Here is a 26,336-nt window from a genome sequence, read left to right on the forward strand (position 1 = left end):
GTAATTCATTAAAATTAAAAGATTACGAATAAAAATAGAATAAGAATTACCAAAGACAATTATTGATAAGAACAGAGTTAGTAGAAAATAAACAGAGACAATTTAAAAATATTCGAATTTTCAGACGAACAGTCTCCAAAAATTAATCATAAATAAAAACAACAATAAATTAAAAAATATATTTATGTTTAAAACTTACCGACAGACCATGTCTTATTCTTCGCCCTTTGCCAATCCAACTGGTATTCTTCCTTGTACTGCACGGTGATAGTCTTGACAGGTAAATCCGGATGCACGGGCGGTATCAGATCGAATTTTATCGTCGTGGCAGTGATCTCGGCCATCTTGACTTGCAAAAGTTCGCCGGGTTTCGTAGCTTCCCTTAATTCAATCGAATGCTCCCGCGTACCATGAGGATTTCCAGCGATACATTTGTAATTGGTATAATATCTCCTGTCCAACGGAAATATCTCCAGATTGGAAACTGGTCCGTTACCATGCTGCCTGATATTGGGGTCGGTATCGACGCTTCGATCCCCATAAAAGGTCCAGCGTATCGTCGCGTTCGGTATGCTCTCGGCGATGCAGGTGAGATTCACCGGTCGCTGTTCCCAAGACCAGAACGTCATGTTCGACATGCTACGGAAGGAGGGCGGAAACTCCACGGTCAAATGACCGTTCTTGTAGGCGACGCCGCCTGTATTTTTTGCCACGCATTCGTACAAGCCGTCGTTGTCGGTGAGAGCTTTCATGATCGACAGGGTGCCAACGGTCTCGCCGGATCCGTCGTCCACATCGTTCTTCACGATGATCCGGTCGTCTTGCGGTTGAGTGCCCATCATGTATGGCTTGTCGGCGGTGAACTTTCTGAAAGTCACCTCGGGCGGTGGTCGGCCGAAGGCTTTGCACTTGATCTCCACGTCTTTGCCCTCGACTGTAGTTTTGTTCAGGAACTCCATGATTTTCGGCTTGACGATCACGTTCACCAAGATGTTGGCGGTGGCGATACCGGCAGCGTTCGCCGCGGTACACTGGTACTCGCCCGCGTCCTCGCGATTCACATTCGTGATGGTGAGCACCCCCGTGACCGGATCGACGCCAAAGCGATCGGCAATAGACAGGTTCTGTTGGGTGAGAGATTTCACCCATGTGAACGATGGTGGAGGTTTGCCGCTAGCTTTGCACTCAATATTCGCGTTTTCGCCTTCGATAATGTCAACTGGACTCAGAATTTCTTCGATCACAGGTTTTATGTGTACCTAATAAGAATCGATAAAGAAAATTGTTGATTAAGGGAAAATCATTGGAAGATTTAAAGATCAATAAACACAGATGTATTTAAATTTTCCAACGGTAACTGGAAATTAATAATAAATTAAAAATATACATGTATTAGCAAATTAATAGCATATTAAATGGAGATTATTAAACCAGAAATTGTTGAATAAAGTTATTAACAGTGCAATTAATGAGTATAATATAAAAATGTAACTATTATAAATTATTCAGTGATCAAAAATAATTATACAATTTCTGAATGAATTCATTACTTTTTTCAGTCGATGGAATTTAATGAAGACAATTGCAATACCTCAACGCGGATAGCTCGCTCTTGTAATTCTCCTGTGGTCGGTACCGATGCACGACATGTGTACACGCCGTCATCGGACTCTTGAACATTCTTGATCTTTAAGGAGTGAGTGTTTATAATAAAGTGATCGTTCGTCTTGATCAGTTCTCCGTTGTAAAGCCAATCAACCGAAGGCGACGGCCTAGCGCGTACCTGACACTGAATATCAAAGTCTTCGCCGAGAATGGGATACTGATTTGGCGGTGCATTGTCCCACGTGATCGCAACTAGACAACAACAAATCGCAAGTTTCGTTTGGGAAATTTTGACTAATTAAATTAAAATTTACTCAATCTCTTTAAACTAAACAAAATGTGAGATTGGCCATAATTTTTTACCATATCAGTCAAAAATTATTAATTAAAATGAAATATCAATTATTTTGGCACATTACGTTCTCGCCTTATTAAAAAGTTACGCATAATTTTTAATAAGTTTTAATCGAAAAAATTTTCTCAGTAATTTACAATGCAATATGTAGACTTTTTGGATCGCTTTACTGCGACATTAATTAAACACTGTCCAATATGTCTCGTTAAGAGACATTTTATTTCGTATCGAAATAATTTCAGCGGAAAATTAAAATGTAACAGAATTTTCAATTTTATACTCACTAATAGTATCGATTGTCACGGACTTGCTTAATGGCACATTACGCGCGTAATTCCCTCTGCACGTGTACTTCCCAGCCTGTTGCTCTTGAAGAGAATTAAAGAAGAGGGATAGACTGATGCCATCCTGATGCAATTCGGTGTACATGACCGGCTTCGTCTGACCCGGGGACTGCCCACTGTGGAGAATAATGTCGCAGTTTGCGAAACGATTTTGCAATATCGGTCAAAGCACACAAATCGATGGTAATGATCAATGACATCGCGCATGATGATATCGCGTTCATACATGTTCTTCGTGAATGACGCGAGAATGACGTGTAAACGACAACGAGATGCATTCACATGACCTCGTATTATTCAACGTTGCACAGTATGGCAAATGGCGTATCGGCGTATGATGCGAGTATATGATGGTATGATGTATTCAAGCAATTTCCATATAGTGTATCGAGCGACGAGATGCCGGATGTAATATCGCGTGACGTCCACGATGAATGTATTACGAATATGGATTTTGAGGATTAAGAAGGTTGACTGGAGGTGATAGGATCAAAAGCGCTGCGCCGGCTGCTCCGCGACCGCATTTCCCTTCTCCGAAGAACAGAAAGTCACCGGTATGTGTGCAGCGAGTTAAATTACTTCGAAAACGGAATATATTGAGTTGTTACGTAAGTTCGTCCGGCAACTTTTTTTTTACCTCGACAAATACTGTTTCAATAATTAAAAAAAAAAATAAAAAAAAAAATAACCGAACGAAATTATGTAACAATCCAATAATCTAATACAAGGAACATACTTTAAAATTGAGCTAAATACAGGCTTGAAAATAATTTCGTTGGATCATCAAAATGATTTTGAAGAACGGTCAAACATTACGAGCGATGTTGCAAAAATTTTGACATTCTGAAAAATCAGTTAAATTTCAGAGACTTTAGTAAAAAAAAATCATTCTTTTCGTGTACGAAAAATACTAAATATTAAAAAATGAATTTATCGCAGAGCAGCCAAGTGTATTATGATTATGATATGACAGTGAGACACGAATATAAGCCAAGCAATCATGATTGACATGAAATTGATAAAAAGAAATATGATAAAAAATACATAATACGAATAACAGTCTGTCAATTAGGCGAAAATCCCGACAAAAGTTCTTGTGTAATAGGTCTTCTCTCAAACGGATAATACACGAATTTTCTCTGGTTTAATTTGTTCTTGATCTATCTATTCTCGTAATAATACTTATAGCAAACGTATAATTGAGTGGCACAAATTGCTCGGAACGATTTTGTGCGGAAACGTCACACACGGCACGCTCTTGACGATGAATGTACTTAATTATGCAAATCGTGCGCTCGGGGTTCGAGTAATCGTGCAAACACGCGACACGACGAATCAGTTACTCGGGGTTAACGTTCGCTAGATTATTTGATCGTTGGATTAAATACTTCGCAGTTTGACGATACATTTATTAACTGCCGGAGACGTCGGACAGACTTGCACGAATAAAGACAAATATTACAGATGAAATAACGTTCGCGAGTATGCACACTATTGCGCCATTATGGGAGCTACTTAATTACTGCTAATATACATACACACACACATACACACACGCGCGCGCGCGAGCGCGCGCGGTGGCCTAGAAAGATCGTGTTTCATTTTTAATCCTGTGAGCTCGAGTAGTTCAATTATAAAGCTAATTAAATCTAAAATTATAAAACTAGTTAATCCAAAAATTAAAGAATTCGAGCAAATAAGAAATTTCAAGGCAATAAATATGTATAATACAGAAATAAGACTTTTGAGCGAATCGAAAAATTTGTAATCAATTTTACGTCAGCTAATAAATTTTGACGTACCGTTATTCTAAAAATTTACGTGTATTCGAAATCAATTTCTTTCTCTTGTAACAAACGAAGTCAAATTCGAATTGTTAACGGAACCCGTTTCAAGGAATGGTTTCTAGGTTACTCGGTATGCACGAAGGTATGAAGGAAAAATTCGTTCGATGAATTTTTTTCCCCGCACCAGCGAATTTTCTCGTTTCGGCATGTGCGAACGCTCAATAAGTCAGGTTTGGTACAACCAGTGCGAGCGTTCGGAACTTTTCCGGTTTAACGAGCGATAGCCAGTTCGCAAACTGCAATCGGCTCGCGTTGCAGCAATTAAGAGCTCCGTGGCGCGGGTTGCGGGAAACGTGGCTACATCGTGGGAAAATGATTGTATCGGACTCGGGGCGAAGTGACGGGTGAGTGTATCCGCAAATGAGAAAGGTGGAAACAAGAGGAGCAACAAACGAACGAGCACTACTACGGTTGCATGTTAGATCTTCAATTCAAATGGTTTTATACTCGCCTTTCGAGCGGGTAGACGACGTATCTGTGTATGCGTTACAAGTGACAGAAATTTGTTGAATTAATGTTGGAAGCTTTTCCGTTTGTGTGTTTAAACGCAATGTATATTTTTGTTATAAAATAAACTGTTGAATTAAAACTCGCTCTTCCACACTTTTTAACTAGAAAGATTTTCTCGTTACTCTCGGCGAAAGAATTGTTACTCGTAATAATTGTAATTGTAGTTTACAATTTCACTTTGTGAATAAATCATTAAAGACATGACATGTATAATTGTTATCAAACTTGAACATTTTATTTTACTCGTGTCTTACGGATATATTGGATATACAATTCCTGCAAAGAAAGTAAAATTTGGAAATGTGTTTAATATTAACATTCCAAATAAACTATATACATGTAAAAGTTATGAAAAAGATTGTATTTTTATTTAATAACACATTTTATAGTTTATTTATTCTATTTATTGTCAAAAAGTAAATTATTTTTTACAATATTAAGAAAATCTCAATTTTTTTATGTAAATACTTTGAGAATTCAAGATGATTTATACAAAATTTTATTGCAATTGTCTGTTTAGTTATCTTGTAAATAAATAAATTTTGTGTATTTTACAAAACTGATCTCGGGAGCGCAATAAAACTTTACACAAATCATCTTGAATATTTCAAGTACTTAAAAAAATTTCGGATTTTTTTCATTATTTTATTATTAATTATATTTTCATTGGAGCAGATGTTATGTCGTATTGAGATACTTTTTTTTATCTAGATAGAAGATCGTCGCCAAATTTTTTTACTACTTTCAAATGCAATATAAAACAATCTGTAATTTTTTCATAATTTTCTTTGTATTTTAAGAAATGTCCTATACATCCTTAATCAAAAGAAACATAATTTCAAAATTGTTTCAATAATTGACTACATCGTTAAATTTTACTTCTCAATAAATTTCGTAAGTACTTTAATGAAGCTTGACGTGAAATATATTATTCGCGCGGAATGTAATTGATTAATACATCAATTCGTATGTAAATATCGTTGATAGAAGAAAGGAAGACTCTCTAGATTCATCATTCTTATAATTGCTTGTACGTAACAACTCTTCGGAAGAGGATCGTAACACTGACAGTGTTGCAACTTATATCTCCGACTAATTAACTGTCATCTTCTCGATTGCTAATTATAATATAGATAGAGGCGATGAAACGACCGTTTTTGAATCGTTTTGACAATATTATTTATAAACGAAAAAAAGAAAAAGGCGAGATTGTCAGCGTGATAATCAACTTACTTGAGAGATTCAATCACGAGATTCTGCGGGTCGAGCCATTGCATCTGGCTAACGAGCGTTGGATCGTCCACCTTCGGTTTGCACGTAAGGAGGATGCTGGAGCCGATCGCCTTCGTCTGCGTCTCGCCGTTCGGCAGGATTTCCAAGTATGGATCTGCTGCATTCGCGTAAGCTGCAAGAAGAAAACCACGAACGTTATTATACTGACGAGAGAGAGAGAGAGAGAGAAACAAGTGCGTGCGCGGTATGTTTTTGCACGTGCAAAAATCGCAGTCACTATAGAAAACCGGCAGAAAATACCGGTTTCGAAATAATTAACGGGGCATTACAACCATCACAATTTATTTTTGCATAAATGCAAAAGGCACAGAAAGCATGGCGAGCGTGCAAATGATTGCGCTAGCATCTCTTGCGATTTTTAACGGGCACTTATCCCAAGTATGCAACTTTTTGTTTAATAAAACTTCGTTACTAAAACTTCGTTTTACATTTTTAAAGTTTCTACAATTTATATTTGCACAACTTCTTACTCATCATCGTAAATTACTTGTACGCGAAAGATTAAAGTAAATAATAAACCGTCGGGTTTACCGGTTTTCATTTTTCAATCATATTTTGATCACAAGCTTGATTAAAATTTTAATTCCTCTTCTCGAGGATATCACGCTCATGTTTATTTTAATAAAAGATGTGCACGCGTAGTACATCAATTAAAATGTAACAAGAAGAGAGAAATATTTCGCCAATATTTTCAAGTTTTCAGACGTCCTTTCTTTGTCGCGTTAAAAATTTAAAAAGTTACGCCAAAAATGTCCGCATAAATTCCGTTTCAAGAAAAATGCAGATAATATTTGACGTTATTTGAAAATGTGGATGAAAATATTTTTTATCAATTTACACATACTGACTTGGATCTTTTTCTATTTAATGCAGAAAAACGTAACCTACTGATTATAATAATTATGGCACAATTACAGCAAATTAATAAAGCCGTTAAGAATAAATCTGCGCTTTCTCAAGATCACACAATTTGAAACGATTTCCTTAGATAGACAAACCACCGTGCTCGCAGTCTTACCCACGCGAGTGGGACGAGGCGACACCACCTCCGGCAGCGGGAGTGGCGGCGGTGCAGACATCACGTAAATGCACAACACGGAGAGGCAGATCGGCGTCGTCTCGGCGCTCATGATTCGCGTCGCGCAAACGGAAAGCGCCTTCAGGGACCGAGGATACGTGCGTGAACTATGACAACGGTATGCAAGCGCGTCGACGGAATGTAGGCGTGCGCGACGGGTGCCCCGACGCCAACGTCGACCACCGCGCGGCTTGGCTCAGGCATAACAGGAAGCGGGAATTGAGCTAATTAATTGCGGCGAGCGAAAGTGCGGAATTGCCCTAACTGGGAAACGCTCCGTGACCTCCTACTCCTCCTCCTCCTCTTCTTCCTCTTCTCGTCCCGCGTTATCCGGGCGCAAACAGCATCAGCAGCGTAATGCAGAATAGATATTCGCCTGCCTGCTGCTTCCTCTTTCTCTCTCTCTCTTTCGAGGCCAGCACTGCAAGCTCATTAGCTCGTTAACTTCGCGCACGTAAAGCCCGGGCTACCTGACGAATGGAAATGACGGCGCAACGAGGGAATCATTATCGAATTTACGGCGAGCCGGCAACCGCAACTGGAACTACTCGTTAAGTCCGTGGGAATTTCTCGAGTCGCGTGGAGATGCGCCGACTCGCGATTACACGCGGTTAAACTACGGGGGATTAAAGCGCGACGAGTGCCGGCGCGCATCGCACAACTGACGGTCGATTTCCGTTTCGCGCGGATTAAGTGGGGCGATAATGGATTTGCGTTCGCGTTGTATCGACAGCCCCAGGACGCCACGCGTGCATGCAACAGCAACAGCAGCAGCAGTAGCAGCAGCAGTAGCAGCAGCAGCCGCCACTGATTGTCAAATCGACAGTGCGAGAATGGTGTTTCACGTGAGAAAAATTGAACGGTCAGTGAAAATGCACATATACGTGTATGTCGATGCAAGCACAATGCGATGAGCGAGCCGTGTAATCAAAATACGGGATAGGGGCCAGTTCGTCTAAATAATTCTTTTTTTTTTTATTTTCACCGGACGCAAGAGCGCGCCGCTGTGTGTACCGGTTGATCTCGTAAATACTGTAACCGCGGCGCGGCGGGATGCCGTGAAAATAATTGAATACGCGGATTAAAAAAGCAGGCGAGATACAGCGAACTGCCGGGGCTGCGCCGCGCCACCACGCCGTTGATGTGATGTGAGCGAGCGCGGCGGCGGCGGCGGCGGCAGCGGCACCAGCAGCAGCAGCAGCAGCTCGGCGGGCAGCCTGTGACGCGAATCGCGTCTGACGTAATCGACAATGGCACGAAAATTGAAACAGCCGCAAATTGCCGGCGGGAAAAGTCGATCTCTCCCGCGCCATGAAAAAAAAACCCTTCCAAAGCGATCCTGCCATTGGTATCAGGAGAGAACGAACAAAAATACAGAGCAGAAATTATAAACAAAGTTCAAAGGCGTCGCCGTTTCGAAAAAGGGGACGGGACGTGTATTATAAATCTATCTTTCAGCTGCCGACTGCAAAATTTACTTTCGACCGGCCACTCTCCTCCTCGGAGCGTATTTCTAACATGGATACTACGTTTATTTTAATGTTAGACTTGCCACGAGAAGCTAACCGGCCTCTTGATTTTTTTTTTTTTTTTTTTTTTTTAAACAGATGATATTGCAAAGATGAATGATATGTATGAAACCATATTCCATTTTCGGTGCTTATTATCTTTCGAATAAAATTACCATTTATTTTAATTACCTTTTGTGCCATTAAATTTGAGGCTTCGTTAGGAATATCGCCGGCGAAATCTGTGCGAGATGATTGTTTTATCACGGATAATGCAAATGCACCGTTCGAGAAACCGAGAGAAAAGGAAAAAGAGAGAGAGAGAGCAAGAGACCCGTTAATTTCTGTAATAGCCCGCGCACGGACGCGGAAAGGTTACAAACCTTCCTAACGGAGGAACTTCCTTAATTGGCCTAAGACTCATCGGGATGAGTTCTTGCGTGCGGTCAATTAAAGGATCTCGCCTGGCGCGCCTCGCTGCGCCCTGCCCCCGGCAAATTCGGTGGGACTTTATATAAGCTGCTTTTGTGCGACATCTTTCTATAAGCCCCGAACGACCTATCAGATCTAACTACGCAGTGAAGTACTAGCAATCACCAGACGAGCATACTAAGTACTTTGCAATAAACTTCTTAAAAAAAAAACATGCTGCTTTGCATTGCTCATTAATTCTACAATCTTAAAAAAAAAAATAAAAAAAAACAACTTTCCGGAGTTCTCAGTTAGTATAAAGTCGTATTGACACAGAATATGAAATGTTCTTTTTTTATAAAAATATAGAATTTTTCATGCATACTTCGTTCGAAATTTATTTCGATTAAAAATATAAATAAATATGAAAATCTGTGATTAAATTTATCGAACATCGATTAATGATTCGCTCTGTATCTCCTGTTGCAATTAACTACTGCAATTTCATTAAATTATTGTTTGATTGTGCTGGCAGAAATATTAACAATTCACATCCCAACTTTAATGTGCGCGATAACAAGCGAAGCGCGCTCCTCCTCGTCTTCTCGAAAATTCACACGTAAGAGGTCGAGTTTACAAATTGCGATAAGTTTCAACGGTACAGTCGGGCTAAAGTCTGTATCTGGGGAAGGAGCATCGCGATAAGACACTGCAACGTTCGCTTAACGCCACGGCATTTGCATCGCGAAGTTTGCTAAAACTTCGAACTGGGTGAATGGTGAGAAATGTATTAAATCTTCCTAGTCGTCGCTAATTGTCTCCGACCGTACATTACGTACAATAGCCACAATCAAGCGACAGTCGTTTTGATTAATGGCTCGACTCCAGTCCGAAAATATGCTTTCGTTCTGCTATCGAGCCCTCGATCTCGATGGACTTGTCTCGAGATACAATGGGAATTGTAATTTTGGACAGCTGTCACGTTTCAGTGGCTTATGGCGAATACCCTGCAGTAGGTCTAATTTTGCTCTCACGCTTCCGTCATTTCCGATAAGAGATTTCGTAATCAAAAGAGGGTAAGTCGCTAAGGATTACGTCCCCGGGAACAATGTCTCTTGCTCGTAAGGACAGCTTATTTATTTGCCGTTCTCGCACAGTCATGAAACGTCGTTTCGTCCTCGCGATAAGACTCGCAAATTCATCATTTCCGGCCCGCTTAGGCGAGTGGGCGGGCTGACTAAGGGGTGAATCAAAGATTTTCCTACAGGAGTCACTCGGGCATCGCAAAATGTGTTTCACAGAGGGGGCAAGCGAGCAAACGGCCCCCTTCGAACAATGGCGAGGCATAAATCGCAATTATGTTTCCGGCGGACTGAACTTATTTGATTTTATCTGCACTAAGTTCTCAATTCTCTCGACGATGGAAATATTCGATCAAATTATATAAGTTATTTGATATTAAATGACTGCTACGCGACAGTATTAATTTTTTTCTACGATAATTATCATTTTCTTGCATTTGTCTTATGTTGTACAGCGAGAACTTCAGTTTAAGCATTTATATATTTAACACAAATATATAAATACTTGAACTGAAGAAATTTAATCGTGTTAAAAAATTTAGTCAAGTTAATAACTTTTTTTTCTCACTGTAAATAATCCTGTTGTTTCAAAGAAAATATTTTATATTCCTCTCTTGCAATTTTTATATTGTGGTAATTATTTTTATAAAAATCTATTTATATAATAAACTTACACTATCTTAAAAAAAGATACTTAAAGCAGTCAAAGATAAATCTATAAAGTTATATGAGAGAGATTATAATTTAAAATTCCCTCCCTTTACTATGCACAAAATAAATTCTATTATAATAATTTAATAAAAAATATATACGGAAATTTTTATACTGTAGCAATTATTTTTATAAAAATCTATTTATATAATAAACTAACACTATCTTAAAAAAAGATACATAAAATACAACTTACAGCAAAGATAAAACTATATAAAGCTATACAAGAAGAGAGATTACAATTTAAAATGTCCTCCCTCTAATATGTACAAAATAAATTCTATTATAAAATAATTTAATAAAAAAGTATATACGGAAATTTTTTAATTTCTTCTCTAATAGATACTCACAAACATGTTTGTCTGCACGTCGCGTCGTTAAGTAGAGTCATCGCGTTCGTACAAAAAAAAGCGCTGACATCACGATAGATCATTGTTGTCGCAGAAAGATCTACACTATCATTAATTGCTCGTTAATGACGTATTCAAAATGCATCCGTCATTACGCGCGAGAGAAAACCCGCTTGTTCATCGTCGCGATGCGCTATTATATCGTCGTACGAAACTCATTCGGCGTGAACCGCCGAAGAGAGCAACAATACGGAGGGTTGTTCCTGGGGATCCCCATTTCTGGGGCCTACACCGCCTCCTCTCCTCTTCCTCCCCGAGGGCATGCGCTCGGGCAGATTCTATAATCGTTTCACAAATTCGCCCGAGTCACCGCGCTTCGCTTCTTCTCACCACCCCGCGTTTACAACGGTGTACCGCATCAGCCATTATCCACCCTTGAGACTCGCAAATTCATCGTTTCCGGGGCGCGTACCGCGTGCTCATCCGTGGGGGGGAAGGATACACGAGGGACGCGACAGGACTTTTCCCAAAGATCTTCGTGAAGAAACGCCGTAATTGACTGGGTTCATCGGGGTCGGCTTTGGCTGGCGCCGCGCAAATTGGCATATTGGTACTTTGATGATATATTGTAGTCTCTTGTGACAATGTATATAAATGTATATACATATAAAATATGGAGACTAAGAGAATACAAAACGGATGTTTGTTTTATGTAATTAAATTAACATTGATACATAAAATCAAACAAATTCTTTTTATTATAATCTAACATCTGTAAAAAGTTCTAACAATTCGAATGCAATTTTTAACACGGAATATAAAGAAAATATATCTCGAATAACATGCTTGTCAAATTATCCAGACTTTATACAAGACAAAAAACATAAAAAAATAATGATTGCAATTTCTTTAAATATTATTGCAATTAATAAAACTGTTCCAATTTCTCAGTTAATCTCGTTTCCAACTAAAATGTAAAAGTATTATCTACTCGAGAGTTATCATCTCGCATCATATCCCACCGCGTCACACTAGATCTAGTTTATCTCTGAAACTCACAGATTCATCATATCTGAAGCGAGTGTGCGTTTTCCTGTGAGAACGATGACACAAAACGGAATTCGGAAACCTTTCCTTGGGACCTCCCGTGAAGAAATCCCGTGATTGCCCCGGGAGGTTAGCTCATCAGCTCCGGCTTTGGTCGAGCCTGTGTGCGGGTGGTGTGGGAAGATAAAGGTCGAGGCGAAAGGACTGAGAGGAAGACGAAAGGAGTCTAGGAGAGAGCGAGAAGATCCACCCCTCTCCCAGGACATCTTATTTACGTTAGTTAGGGTTTGTTGGCGCAGTCACCCCAGGGGCTATTCAATGCCTCTCCGCCGCCCATTTCAACCCCCCACCGTTGATGCGTACGCACGCACACGCATACACCTAGGAGGAAAAGGGGGTCTTCCTCGGCATTCCGGATCTTGCCATTACGTTCCGCGCCGCAAAACTACCCTTCTAACTCCTAGGGCCCAAGAACCACGCCCGACTCGCGTATACCCTCGACCCAAAGGCGATCCGTGTGTACACCGTTTGCTTACGCGCGTGCCACCCGGTGTACCCTAGAGGGGAGGCCGGAATAGTGCTCCCCGGTAAACTCCGGCGACGTGTCATTCGAGCTGGAAGAATTCGATCCAGGAGGATCGGGAGGGACCCACGAGGGTCTAGATGCTAACTGAGGAGGTAGTTGGAAAAGAGTGCTGGAAAAGGTCTTGATCAGATCTCAATATAGAATCGAGATCGGATGAGAGGTCGAACAAAGGGAATAACAATGCTACGACGACAACAGGGTCCTCCAAAAATGTGGCCAACTGGGAAATCTCGACAAGGTAAATTCGATATTGCTGACCTCTTCACCGTCGTCCGGTTCCTTGCCGCCTGAATATTTTCTTTGTCTTATCACTATATAAGCCTCTCTATTATATTAAATTACTTGCACTTTTTTATTAAAATAGCCAGCTAATCGTCATCTTTGAAAATCTATTCTATACATTTATTTTGCTAAATTTGTTTTACTTTAACCTTGCAACTTCGTTGTTCCGTTCTTTGCCATTATCATGTATTCTTTATTCATTAGATTCAAAGAAAATTTTCCGCATAAATATACTTTTACCTTTAGCTCGTTTATCATACAGATGTACCGATTTGTACATCACAAGTAATTTTCGTAATTACGAATAAATTACGAGGGATTTATGAATGTCGAACAATGTGAAGTACAGCACGTAGCATAATGCAGAGTAAAGTGCAGCATTTGAATTTCGATGCGCGAGGGGGAGCGTTGCACAAAACTGTGAATACATCGCGCGCACCCTGTAGGCTTTGTTAAGGGCTCGTAACGAATAAAGACTGAGGCTTTGTTAAGGACGAGGGGAGCGAGGAGTGCGCCGATTTAATTAAGGTAACGTTACAACAGCGTGTCAATGATAAGGCTTCTACGACGAAATAGACTCTCGTAATTGTATTCGGAAAACGGATGTACATGCTTTAAAAAAAAGCAGATACACAAGTAAATTATCATTGTTATTATTTGCAATCCCTCTTTGGCAAGTATCATAAAATTATTTCATACGGAATTAAAAAGCATTTTAAAACGTAAAAAAATTTATATACTTGGACATAAATTGCAAACCGATCGACAGACACTGCAAGTCTTTAAATATGTCACACCACGCGCAGATGTACGATTACCTGTCATCAGTATTCATAAGATGTACGCTACTCTAGAGGGCTATCATATAGTTTCTCATAAAAAGAATGGATCATAAACCATAAAGGAAACCATAAAAACCGAGTGGGCATTTATGGCACGCGTTCTTCTTTTTCATTGTGCGAAGGAAGATAGGGGCAAAGCGGGAAAACTGCGCAAAGACGTTCTTTTATCGGGGCAAAAGGGTAATCGGAGAAAACCGCGAAAGAAATTGGATCAACGAGTCGGCATCGAACGGGGACAGAACGAGGAAAATATTAGTGGACCAATGGAGTTCTGAAAGTTCAAGCGAACGCGATTAGTTGCAGAGATTGCGCCTGCTGTAATCTTGTCGATAAACTCGCGCGATTAAATAGCCTGGGTATCGCGCCGAAGGATAATGAAGTGGTCGAAGAGCGTCGGGCGCCAAGCCGAAATTACGTAATAACGGAATGAGGGCTGTGCCATACTACCGTTCGCCGCGTGATAATTTGCGAGTTATAGGCAGATAAAATTTACAAGCTGCAGCAAAATAAACCAAGTTAACAATTTCAGTTACATTTAAATATTACATATTAATTGGTAAATACAAAATATTGTAGAATATTAAGATAAATATTATTTTATCTGAAATAATAATGTAATAAATTCGAAATATTAAAAGTAACATGAAATTTCACGTCCCTGTGATATTTCAGGTTGTACAAATGCGTCTGTTAAATTCGTATTTGAATATTCGCATTTTCAAAATATTACAGTAATAATGAGAAACGTGATAAATTTTTTAGAATGCCAGGTACTAAAAGATAGAAAAGAGGGAAAGAAAAAGGAGAGATCAAAGTTCACATAATTGCTCTTGCGCGCAAATTTTCGGAAGGAAGCACACAGTGCGAAAAGTGAGAGAGGAAAAGAGTTTACCGTCGTTAGTGGCGGTAATAGCTGGGAATCTTCGTTAATATAAAGAGCACATTAAGCGTTAATAATGACGCGTAAGAGAGATACTCCCTCTCCATTGAATCGACCTGCGGCTTTTTCCCCGCTCTATAAAGAAGCTACACGGATAGCTCCACAAAGGGATACACGTGAGAGGATAATCTTGAAACTAGTCGACGTCGCCGCGTCGCGTCGCACCGCTTCACTTTGCAAACCCGAGCATCCCTTAAATCTTGGAATTAGAGGAGAAACGCCTTCTCTCTCTTTCGACCGGTCAAAGGCTGTCAAAGGCTCCGTGTACATGTATATACATACATACATACATACATAAGTATATATATACAAGCGAAGGTGTAACGGCGAAACCTTATAAATCAGACGGGAGACAGAGCCTCGGGGGCGTTAAGACGCGCCGCGAAGAGAGCGATAAAAACTTCTCCCAGCGCAGCTTCTCCGGGCGGCAGATAGGCGCTCTAATTAAATGCTCAACGGAAGTCTCTCTCTCTCTCTCTCTCTCCCTCACTCTTTCTCCTTCTCATACTTTTACATTCCCTTTCGCTTTCCCTTCCTTCTCGACTTGATTAACATCGAGTTTTCTAGCCACTATCCCGTTTAGTCGCAACTCCGGAGGAAAATTTATAAAAAAGATCTTTTAATATTTTTGCTTTAAATTTCTAGAAACTTGGCAAAATAATGCGGAATTCGTTGTCGATTGTAATTATTTTCGTCTAGTTTCAAAACGCCTCGATACTGCATCTATCGAGACGTATATATTTCCACATTACCAAACGCTTGTGGTTGTACAAGTAAATTTCACGTTGTACGTATTAACTTCCTGTAAAATTAATTTACCGGAAAGGAAATGTTGCCAGAGGCTGTCAGAGTGCATTGGATTTAGCTTATATCGGCTGCTTGTCAAAACAAGTTAGCTAATCAATGCACGAATCATGTAACGTAAACACTATAGTATCGTTCAGCAAAACAATTCAATTCCCACTTTAATTTAAACGCGCATTTTACTTGTCAAAAAAAAATAATTAATACATCAATAGTTAAGGGATAAAGCTGTATCCTTCGTCTTTCTCTTTTCTAAAGTGCTTTCGTCACTTCCATACATACTTTCGTATTTTTCGCAGCTTGTCTGAAAAATAAGCTGACTCTGCAAGAAGAAGGTCTTCGAACCCATGGTGCAAATAAATGGAATGGAATCGTCGTGGAGATAGGCAAAGGGAACACATTTTTGCAGACGCTTCGACGCGATTCTACCGAGACAAACAAGTCATCCCAAGGGGTAGTCGAGACGTGGCGGGCAAAGTCCGTGTTTGAGGAATGGAACGCGACATTGGGTGTTTATGAATGTCACCGCGCGCGGCGTAGGAAAATGGATTGAGAATCCCGATCTCTTACGGCGTGATGAAATATGTCGAAGTACAAGCGTGCCTTTGACACCTGGGAGTCGAAAATTTATGGGGATGCCGAGGAAAGTTTCAGACGGAACGGAATAGCGTCGTGCTCGGGGCCAAGTTGTTGCTCCGCCGTTGTAAAAATTATTACGACAGCTGGGGGCGTGTTATGCAACGCAAAACTGAGTGATACGTCGTCTTGAAAAAGTTAAAAAAAAGTGCAGAAACATTAATTATGCAATAAATTTAATTTCTTTCTAAAAAAGAAAATTATCAGCTTTTACTTAATGCGTCTATGGCATAAAATCTTTCACAAAAATGTGGTGTCAAGTCGAACGGGAAACTATAAATTGTTTGACGTATAATTGCACAATAAATTAAATTACTCCATAATGTGATTTAGTTGAAGGTAGCGTGCCACGATATTAATAAGAAGCTTCAGTCGCCGCGTGGATAACGAGGTTTACGTTATCCGATGAAATTCCGGAACGTCATTTGCGAGTAGCAGTAAGGTGTAACGACATAATATCCGACTTCCTTTTCGCGGAAACTATTTCAATACTTGTACTCCATTTAAAATACTTTCCCGTCCTCCCCGCGCGTTAATTTAAATTTAAAAAAATTCAATGTAACTTTTACATTCCTACAAGATTCGAAATATGCCAACTTAAAAAACGATACACAGCGTGTAGAGAACAAAGAACGTTATTTAATAAACGCGCGTGGCGGGGTTTTAATTTTAACAAAGGCATTTTAAAGCGGGAGGTAAAAAAAACGGAGAAGATGGAAATTCGCAAAATTAAAATAAAGCGGGAGAAGTAAATATAAATTACGTCTGACAAAAACTAAATTGAATGTTCGTTTCGCGTAACGAGAAGTTCGGCAGGTTGTTCCATTTCCAATGCGTACACACCGCGTGCGGTTTTCGGCCTCCGTAGTTTCGCACTCGATATTAGCGCCCTGCGCAGTGCAGGCACGCAACCTCCATAACTTTAAGTTTCTCGGTAACATATTCTGATATTATTTAGCCGGATATACGTATTGGTGAATGAGTTAAGTCAAATTAACGCGATTACCGCTATTCACACCGTCCGTACGTTACGCGGGATAAATAATTCGCGCGCACGAACCGCGAATTTCCTTCCGCATTTCGTAATCCCCCGGTAAATCTATAATGAATGCAAATATATATATAACGTTTTAAACTGGAAAGTTTTTTTTTCCTAGTTTGATCGCGCTTCAAGAAATAAAACAAAGTGGTAAAAATGACTTCAACAGAACGTCATGTTAATTTGACTGCGTTTTTCGCCATCGAATGAGAACTAAATAAAAATAAAAGAGGGGAAAATTGCGTGATTATAGCGGCGAGCGAGATAAACGCAAGCTGACGTCCTTCGCATTCCTAAAGCAACCTAAAGACCCGATATAACGAGAGGTATCGGATAATCTGTAGCACGGATAAAACCGTACGCGCACGTACGCGAAGTCGCATCCCTAAAAGGCGGTGCCTTCAAAAGCGGTCGGGGCTCGTTAGAAGCGAACCTGTTCGTCTCGTTACGTGCGTTCACACACGTGCTGCACACGATCCGCGAACACACGCACGCACACGCGTACGTACGTACGTCCGGTGCAGCACACGCGTGTCGGCGCACGTGAGCGGCCGTCTCAGTTCTCCCTAAGTAGAGCGAAACGCTCGTGACGTAACGGCTCGTAAAAGTCACCGTTTAAGCTTTAAAGACGTTAAACCGCGACTCGTCTCTCTACCCGGGGACCGCAATATATCCTGATAAAGAAGTCGCCGTGGAATACTAACGAGAAACGCGAAAGAAATTGATGATGGAAGAGACCGAAAAGAGATAAAACGAAAACGGAATCGAAGCGACATCGAATTTGCAAATTTTGATTTCGCAAAGAGAAAACAAAAATATAAACGCTCCCGTAAATGCATGAATTATTCAGTCGTGCTTCATTGGTATTATTTTAAGAAATATATTTGTTAATTCGAGACAAAAATTTTATCTCTTCGCGTAAACTCTCCGATCGAATTCTCTGCATTCTGATGAAACTTTATTTGTTTGATTTGATATTTTAGTAATCTGAAAATATCGACGAATATCGTTAGAATATTTTCTACGCAATATTCAAATGGTAAAATTACCATTTATCAGCCATTAGTCTCGCGACGTTGTAACATCTCAAATATCGTTACACGTGGTCTTTATCCCGTCGGTGCATAATTGATGTCGTTCGGTGCGGACGGCTGAAGACCCACTAGAAATCTCCTCTATAATGCAGATAAACAAGCCTCGAGAGTACGGGAGACGCGTATCGCACGATCACTTTGTCCCGCAGCAGTCTCGATTTTATCATTTAAATGGAGTATCATCTAAATATTGCATTTCTCCGACGTTGTGTACACGCAAACGTATTCGCAGAAAAAGCGAAAAAAAAAAGTAGAAAGAGAGAGAGAAAGAAAAAGAGAAATGAGGAAAGAGGAAGAGAAAGATTGTGATTTTCTCTCGGGGGCGTCGTATTGAAAGACCGCCGCACCACCACCTCCCGGCATATTTCTCGTTTATTTGGCATTCAGCGGGTGCATAAAGTAGACTGCGCGCAGCCATGCAGTTTCTGCATAATGCCGGGGAGAGATAAGCATCCAGGACGTTGACTCTCTTCCGGTCCTGCCACGGTTGCCTTAGTTATAGCTTATACATCCTGATATATTCACCGCTGTTAAACGCGAATGGGAAAATTGAGCGGATATACCGTGTTGTCTCTATAATACGACGGAAATGTATTTTTTATCCAGCTTGAGTTTGAGAACGACTTAATCCTAAGCGGGATAGCTAAGGTAATAAACGCGAAATCGCGCTGCATTGTAATCATAACGTTGCAATAATGTAAGAGATTACAACGTAATTTTAAATTTATCTTAATTTTGTGAAAATGCAACATTTATTAAGCAGAAAATTTCTGTATTAATTTGAAAAAGATATATAGACGCAACATATGTACAAACAAATGTTTCGGGATTTAAACATCAAAATCCTTTTATGTTGCACAAACGTATAATTCCAAGAGAATATTGTTAATTTTAGAGTTAATATACATGCGAAATTCATTTATAATCAATTTCGTCTAATTGCTTGCGTTCGCATCTTGTTAGTATATTAATTGTAGCTATAACACGATCTATAAACACTGTGAGTACATAATTTCGACATCGTATTGCAGACTGTTGCAAATTCATACGCTATTAATTTTTCGATATTGCGAATTATGTAGCGTTAATTTTGAACATATTCAAATAATTGTCTTTAAAGGAAGATGGTTTGTGAAAATGGTTTCTAATTTTTTTTATTTGCTTACGGCTATCTCATTACGCTAGTTTACAGCCAAAAATTTTGAACCGGACAAAGTGTTTCTTATACAGTTTTGGATGATGAAAATATGCTGCAAACTAAATTTCATCAGCTAATCAGGCCTCTGAAATAATTGCGATTTAATGTGCTCAAAAAAGATTTTCTGCTATATTTGAAATGTTTCACAAACATTTTCTTGAAATTCTGATTAAAAGCAATAAATGTATTGTTTATCCTCTATAAAATGCACTTTTTATTTCAATATTTTTTTAGACATGTATGTTATAAAAAATTTAAATAAAGTTTTGTTAAGGTGACAAATTTAAAAATCTATGAAAGATCTTGTGTAGTTAAAAAAAAGTACACGGTAAAAAATAAAATGTCTCAGAAAATCCATTCTAAATTTTTAGTTAAAATAACTCTTATTTTAAGGTTAAATTTTAAAATAAGAGTTATTTTAACTTATCTTTTCAGTTATTTTAACTTAAAATTTACAGTGGACTTTCTGGGACAGTCTATAAATGTGTTAAATTTGCATTTTATTTTTTACTATGTAACTCTTTATAAACCAATGTTATAAAATATATACTAATTAAAAAAAACTTTGCAGTATATTCCATTTTAAGCATCGAAGGTTGAAATATTTTTTCAAATTTCTCGTTCCATCAAAAATGGATCAGATACTTGTACAAGTTATGCATAATATGGATAGATAAGCCTTGGAAATAGCTTCGGTATCGTACACCACGATGTAATCGAATGTCACTTAGAGATTGCGGATAGAAAAAATATACACGCGACACGGAAAGCATTTCCAGAGTCGCGACAGCGATTCTGGAAAAAGCATTTTCATGTCGTACACCGCGCATTTCGCGCGTTGCCTTCGAATTGTTTTGGAAGTTTCAACAGAAAGAATATCGAACGAACAATATTCCACTTCATATAACTGCGTTTGCAGTTACACGTGCGGCGTGACAGCGTTAAGCAAGAAAAAAAATCTATTAAAGAGCTTTGCCTTTTATCGCGCAGTACCGCCGCCGAATGTGTGCTGCACCACGTTATCGCAATACTACTTTATGCGGGAAATGCGCGGCATGCAATGTTCCATAAACCGCGCGATCGCTTCGCGCTAATTATACTAGAAGCGAAATGGAGAATAGTGGTCGAGATATAAAAGTTTTTTAAATAATTATAAGCGATTAAAAAGTTAGATCGTCTCTATAGCGAATCGAGTTTCTCAGAGACGATATGTTTCAGTTAGTTCCTTTGAAACTTTAGCAGAATTTTAATTCGGACTGCGGTAATCCGAGACGCTTAAAAACTGGAAGTTAAGTAGAAAGGCATGGAAAAGAACGTTCCCGATAGATTTTCTTTTTTTTTACAAATGAGAAAGGAGTCTAAATTCGTTTGTACCTCACAAACGTCCTCTTAAATGACAGCTGCAGTATTTTACTGCACTGCCTTGGCCGACTTCCAGCTTTCGCTCGAACGAAAAACAATTTTCCGGAAATATGACCCCGTTTTTTTTTCTTTCTCTACATCAAGTCGTTTGCGTGTAAATGAAATTTTCAAAGCACGTATAATGCATAACGAACGCCTGGGTAAAAGTACTGGCAATCGAGTCGAGAATGCAAGAAACGAAGGCGTAAAAGGTGCGTGATAGATTTTTCGCCCCCGCAGAATTTTCGTCAGTGCACTTCGCGACACCTGCTTACCCGAACAGAGGAATCAGGAGCGGGGAGATGGAAGGAAAATCCGGTTCCCGAGGGCCACGGGATAGACCCGTGCACGGGACGAAGGGGCAACGGGAGCCGGGGAGAGAGAGAGAGAGAGAGAGAGAGAGAGAGAGATCTGCCACAGCAGGGGACGATATCCGGCAATTTCGGTAAAAGGGTTCGGCTATATACCGGCAGTCCGTAGAGTAGGCGGAACGCGCACCTGGTGACGGCACTGTGCCTCAACTAAAAGCTATCTTCCCCTAATTCACGAGCAGCAGGCAGCAATAGCAGCAATAGCAGCAGCGGCAGCGGCAGCAGCGACGTGATGGCACAGCAGCAGCTTTCCCGGGATATACGCAACGATCGTGTCACACGCGCGCGCACGCACCGGTTTCCATCAATTTTCTGGACGTTGTCGATCCGTCCTGTTGCTCTCTATCGTTGTCTTTCCCTTTCTCTATCTCTCTCTCCGCGTCGTCTCCGTGTGCGTGTGCGCTCGCGTGCAATCCTTTCTGTGCGGCGAGAAAATTCATTCGCGGGAGGAAGAGTGATTGGTAGGTGGAAAGGATTAACTTTAATGGAACGACGTTGGCTGCCGTGAATATCGAACCAATAGTATCGTCTGGTAAACATTCGGTGAACAGAACTTTTGGAAATGGATTCAGAAATACAAATATTACATATATGCAGAACAATATTTGATCCGAGTGTCCATTTACAAAATCCACCTTTCATGTTTAGACAAATATGCTGAGAGGTACTTCAACTTCTTGCGTGTATCCAGAATTCAACTTGCGAGCCGATAAAATTCCGAGATGCCAACTCCCCTATTCCTGCATTCAGCAAGGCGGCCGACTTCCGTTTAAACGTCAGTCTCGTAAAGGCTGTGATACGGGCCGGCTGGAGAATTTCGACATTCGCGAAAACCGAGGAATTCTGACGCCGGACGGAAGGTAAATTAGATTGAGGACAATGCGGAGTCGAGACTTTTGGGCCGCGGGCGAATTTAATTTCAGCTGCGGCAATCCTTTCCAACAAGATGAAAAGCGCGCGCGCATATGAAGATCAGTTAACGCTAATTAGAATAAGTATGCCTCGAGCGGTGCACGTTAATTTTGAAGACGGAATATTCCAGAATTATCTCGGCTTTCACATCGATAAGAGATACTTTATTTTATTCTGATTAAGGATGTATAAGACATACAGCTCCTATAAGTAAATAAAATTCAGAAATTTGTTTAATATGAACACTTCAAATAAATTATAAACATATAAAAGTTGTAAATAAGATTATATTTTTATTTAATAACGTTTTTATAGTTTAGTTACTCTATTATTGAAAATTATTTTTTTTTTACAGTATTAAGAAAAATCTCAATTTTTTAAATAAATACTTTGAGTATTCAAGATGATTTATACACACTTTTTTTGTTTGTTTAGTTATTTGTAATTCTGATTTAATTTCTTGATTGCATTGCAATTAAAAAAAAAATTCAAATTTTTCTCATTATTTATTTCATTATCCATTATATTTTCATTGCAGCATGTCTTCTTATTGAAATAATTTTTTATCCAGATAGAAAATTGTCGCCAAATTTTTTCTACTTCTTTCAAATGTAATATAAAACAACTTGTAATATTTTCATAATTTTCGTCAAGTTTCAAAAAATGTTCTATACATCTTTAACCCTTTCGAGACTCCAGATACACATGTGTACCATCTATTTAATATAACCGTCTTGAAAAAGTTAAATCATTATTCAGCAAAGATTTATTGAAATAAATCATTTGAAATTGTAAGTTTTTAATGTTTAACTTTATATTTCCGACAATAAAAAAATTTGGTAAATTTCGCCCTTAATTCCCTATAATTAATCGTAAAGTATTTAACAATTTCACAATGGGAAAATTAATAATAAATTGAAGTTCACCCAAAGGATTTTGGAAACCGCAATTTTAAGGTAAATATACTTTCAATTGCGTTAACGATTGTATAATTCAGCGCCGTGTAACCACAAGTATTAAAAAAAAATAAAAAAATAAAAATACACGTTCGTTTTGCGGTACAGAAATATATTGCGTAAAGTGTACAAAGGGTTGCCATAATATCCCCACCGACATTAAATGCGCTTTTCATTAAATACGAGGGCGAGCACAAAAGCGCGTCCCGCTTTGCGCATCCGGCGCGGTACACGATGGAAATGACGGAAACTGAAGATGAAGATACGCAATTAGCAGTAAAAAGGAAAAGTCAGAAAGCGCACCGTTTACGTGCTCGATATAAGCCTTTGTCACGAATTAAATGTACCTCTCACCCTCTTAAACACTTCCTGCACCAAGTGTCCGATATCACGATGATTAATTCACGCGCTTTAAAAAGTTCATCTGTGCCACATAATGCGATAATGAGAAGGAGGCGGATTTTCCTGCGACGGAAGCGGTATCTCTCGCGCGCATGTACTAGTCCCAGAATTTACGGACTACCCACGGCACTTATTTATCTTACGAGCATACAAAGAGCGAGAGTGAAAGCGAGAGAGAGAGAGCGAGAGCGAGAGAGAGATAGAGAGAAAGAGAGAGAAACAGAGAGGAGCATGGCGATCTGCAGCGGATAATACAAGCCCGCGTTACAACGCGTCGTTGATTTATGCATCTACCGGCCGGGGTCAAGTGTGACGCGGGTTTGCGCGCATCGCGATTGCAATTGCAGAAACGTCGATCCTTCCCGCGAACGGTCGGTCGGTCGCGCGTTTCCCGGCGAGCAAATATCGGCGAGCGCGCGATCCAGTATACCGCGACTGGCAATAAATTGGACGTCCGGTCGACGATGCAAAAAGTTGGACAAACGGCGGCCGCGCGGACCCCGCGGGGGTTGCGTTCCGCACGAGAGGGTGAAAACGCCGTAGCGAATTAATTTTGCGTGTTCTCCGAGCCGGCGGCAACGAGACCGATCGCCGCGGCCGCGGCACGGCGACGCAATACATACGGGGTGTCCAGCCAAATGCCACGCACAATCAGATAGCCTCGGAATCCTTCAAAGGAACATTTTCGATCAAAAAAATTGCAATTTTGCAGACGGATATTTAGCGGCGATAATAATTCCGCCGTGTACGACCGTCGCGTTTGCGGATTGCAGACCGATTTATTTCATGCGCTCCGAAATCGAGAAACGTTAACGGCGACGAGCTCTCTCTTCAAACGCGAATCAATTACATTTCTCTAATGAAATTCATAGCCGCAGTCGATCGAGGCTGTGAATTCGACGGTATAGTCCCTTTTGACGTGCGCGTAAGTTCCGCGGCAGTTAAAGCGTTCCAAGTTTACGTCCATAGTGACATATTGATAGGAGCGCGTATATCCCCAAGTTTCCCATGCTGTAACTAATTACAAGCTTAAACTTCGAGCTAACGATAATGTCGAATCAAGTGCGCGGATGAAAGGAAGTGCGCGAGAAATTCGATATGTCATATACCGATACTGGATACGTGCGCGCAAAGGGAAACCCTTATCCGACGAATTCGCGAAAAAAACCGGTAGGGGCGGTCTGCGTCCACAGGGAATTAAAAGAGCTCAGCCCACCGTATCCATCGAATTTCGCGGAAACTGCGTCCGCGCATCGCTGAGTCTCGCTCTACATTTTCCCTCTGCCCTACGGCTTTACCTGGCATGTCAGTCTCACCCTCCCCCCGCCCTTTTTTTTTCCACGGCGCGCGGCACCGAGGGAAGAGAGTAAGTCGATGGTGCGGTGATCGTCGGTCGTGAATCGAAACTAAAGAGAGTAAAGCGCCGTATGTAAACGCACGGTAGTTTTCCTGCGTGGTTTTTTTTTTTCGCGGCTGACGCCAATCAGATTTGTTCCGGCAGCGCAAACATTTCGGGATTTGTTGCCGATAAAATTGAGTTGATTGTCGCTGGCTCGAAAATCAAATTTGAAATGAATATCATGAACGACATAATGGAAACATACCCGAAAATTCGTAAAAATAATAAAAAATACGGAAGATATATTCAGTTTTTATCGCTAGAAATATTTTTGAAACAATAAAATCGCGATAATGCAATATAAACCAACAAGGTTCTTTGTTCGCGGGCAATGGAGAGATCGCCATTCATATTTTCCCCGTTTTCGACCTGTATCGATTCCATTGACCGTGTGCACACACGCGATAGCCTTGCATTTTCCCATCGACCGCCGTGCGCGCCGCTCTTCCACCATTTCTACAACTCCCACGTCCGTTTCTCTTAAATTCGTGGGCGACGAGCGGCGCGCATCGTTCTTCGTTTCCAATCTCGTTCCTCCCCGATCCTCGACGTAAATTCTCCTTTAACGAGCCCGGCCACGGCCAATTAAAAGCATTTCGACCGTAAGAGAAAAGGAGAGGAGAAAGGAGCGCGCGCGCTCGTCGTACGAAAGACATCCCGCGCGCTCTTCTTCAGCGCTCCTCTCAGCCGTCGAGGGTGAAATTAAATTTCCTCGAGAGAATCGTCCCGGCGAATAAAAGGGTGGCACATGGAAGAATGGCGGGGTGGGGCGGGGGAGGAGGAGGAGGTTTCGGACGGGCCGCGAGTTAAATAATTCAGTCGTGGCCTTCCTGCAAGACCTCCTCCGAACAACTTTCTCCGAGCCGGCCGCCTCGGAGGATCTTAGCCGCAGCTGCCATTTCGCATTTCTCCCGTTCTTCACGTTTTCGGCTTCGTTCCCCTAACTCTCGATGCCACCACCACCACCACCACCTTTCACCCTCGAGAGTGGAAACACGGGAGGACGGGGAGCAGGCCCGTGTAGATAAGAAATCCTCGTTTCGCACGCGACGCAAAAGAGGGAGCGAACGCCGTCCGATATTTTCACGCGCGCACGTGCTGCCAATGAGAAACGAACGAAAATATCAAATTCGATTTTCTCACCCAGACTCCCCCCTCATCTTCCCTCCGCCTCTCTGTCTTTCTCTCTTCGCGTAGAACTCGAGTGGAACTTCTCTCATTCCCCTGTCTCGTCTCGACGAGCGCGTCATTAATGCGAATCGCGGGGAACACGAGTACGTGACTGAAATTTGTACTCTTTGTTGCTAAAGCCCCACTATCACAAAAATTACTC

The 26,336-nt window shown here is 40.6% G+C and overlaps 1 protein-coding gene across 4 annotated transcripts in view; it reads right to left on the bottom strand.

Moving 5' to 3' along the window:
* The window catches only part of LOC105199643 (fasciclin-2), a 105,702-nt gene that overhangs the window by 19,456 nt on the left and 59,910 nt on the right, over positions 1 to 26,336 (bottom strand). For 3 of the 4 annotated variants that reach the window (XM_026134607.2, XM_026134606.2, XM_026134608.2), the window contains exons 2-6: positions 5,895 to 6,066; positions 4,603 to 4,626; positions 2,245 to 2,420; positions 1,592 to 1,857; positions 200 to 1,259 (exon numbers count right to left, since the gene is read on the bottom strand). In XM_026134607.2, the coding sequence (XP_025990392.2) occupies positions 200 to 1,259; positions 1,592 to 1,857; positions 2,245 to 2,420; positions 4,603 to 4,626; positions 5,895 to 6,066 (1,698 nt within the window). The remainder of the gene's footprint in view (positions 1 to 199; positions 1,260 to 1,591; positions 1,858 to 2,244; positions 2,421 to 4,602; positions 4,627 to 5,894; positions 6,067 to 26,336) is intronic. The other variant, XM_011166827.3, reaches the window with a different exon arrangement.

This window comes from Solenopsis invicta, chromosome 8 (genome assembly GCF_016802725.1).
Source record: "Solenopsis invicta isolate M01_SB chromosome 8, UNIL_Sinv_3.0, whole genome shotgun sequence".
Lineage (NCBI taxonomy): Eukaryota > Metazoa > Arthropoda > Insecta > Hymenoptera > Formicidae > Solenopsis > Solenopsis invicta.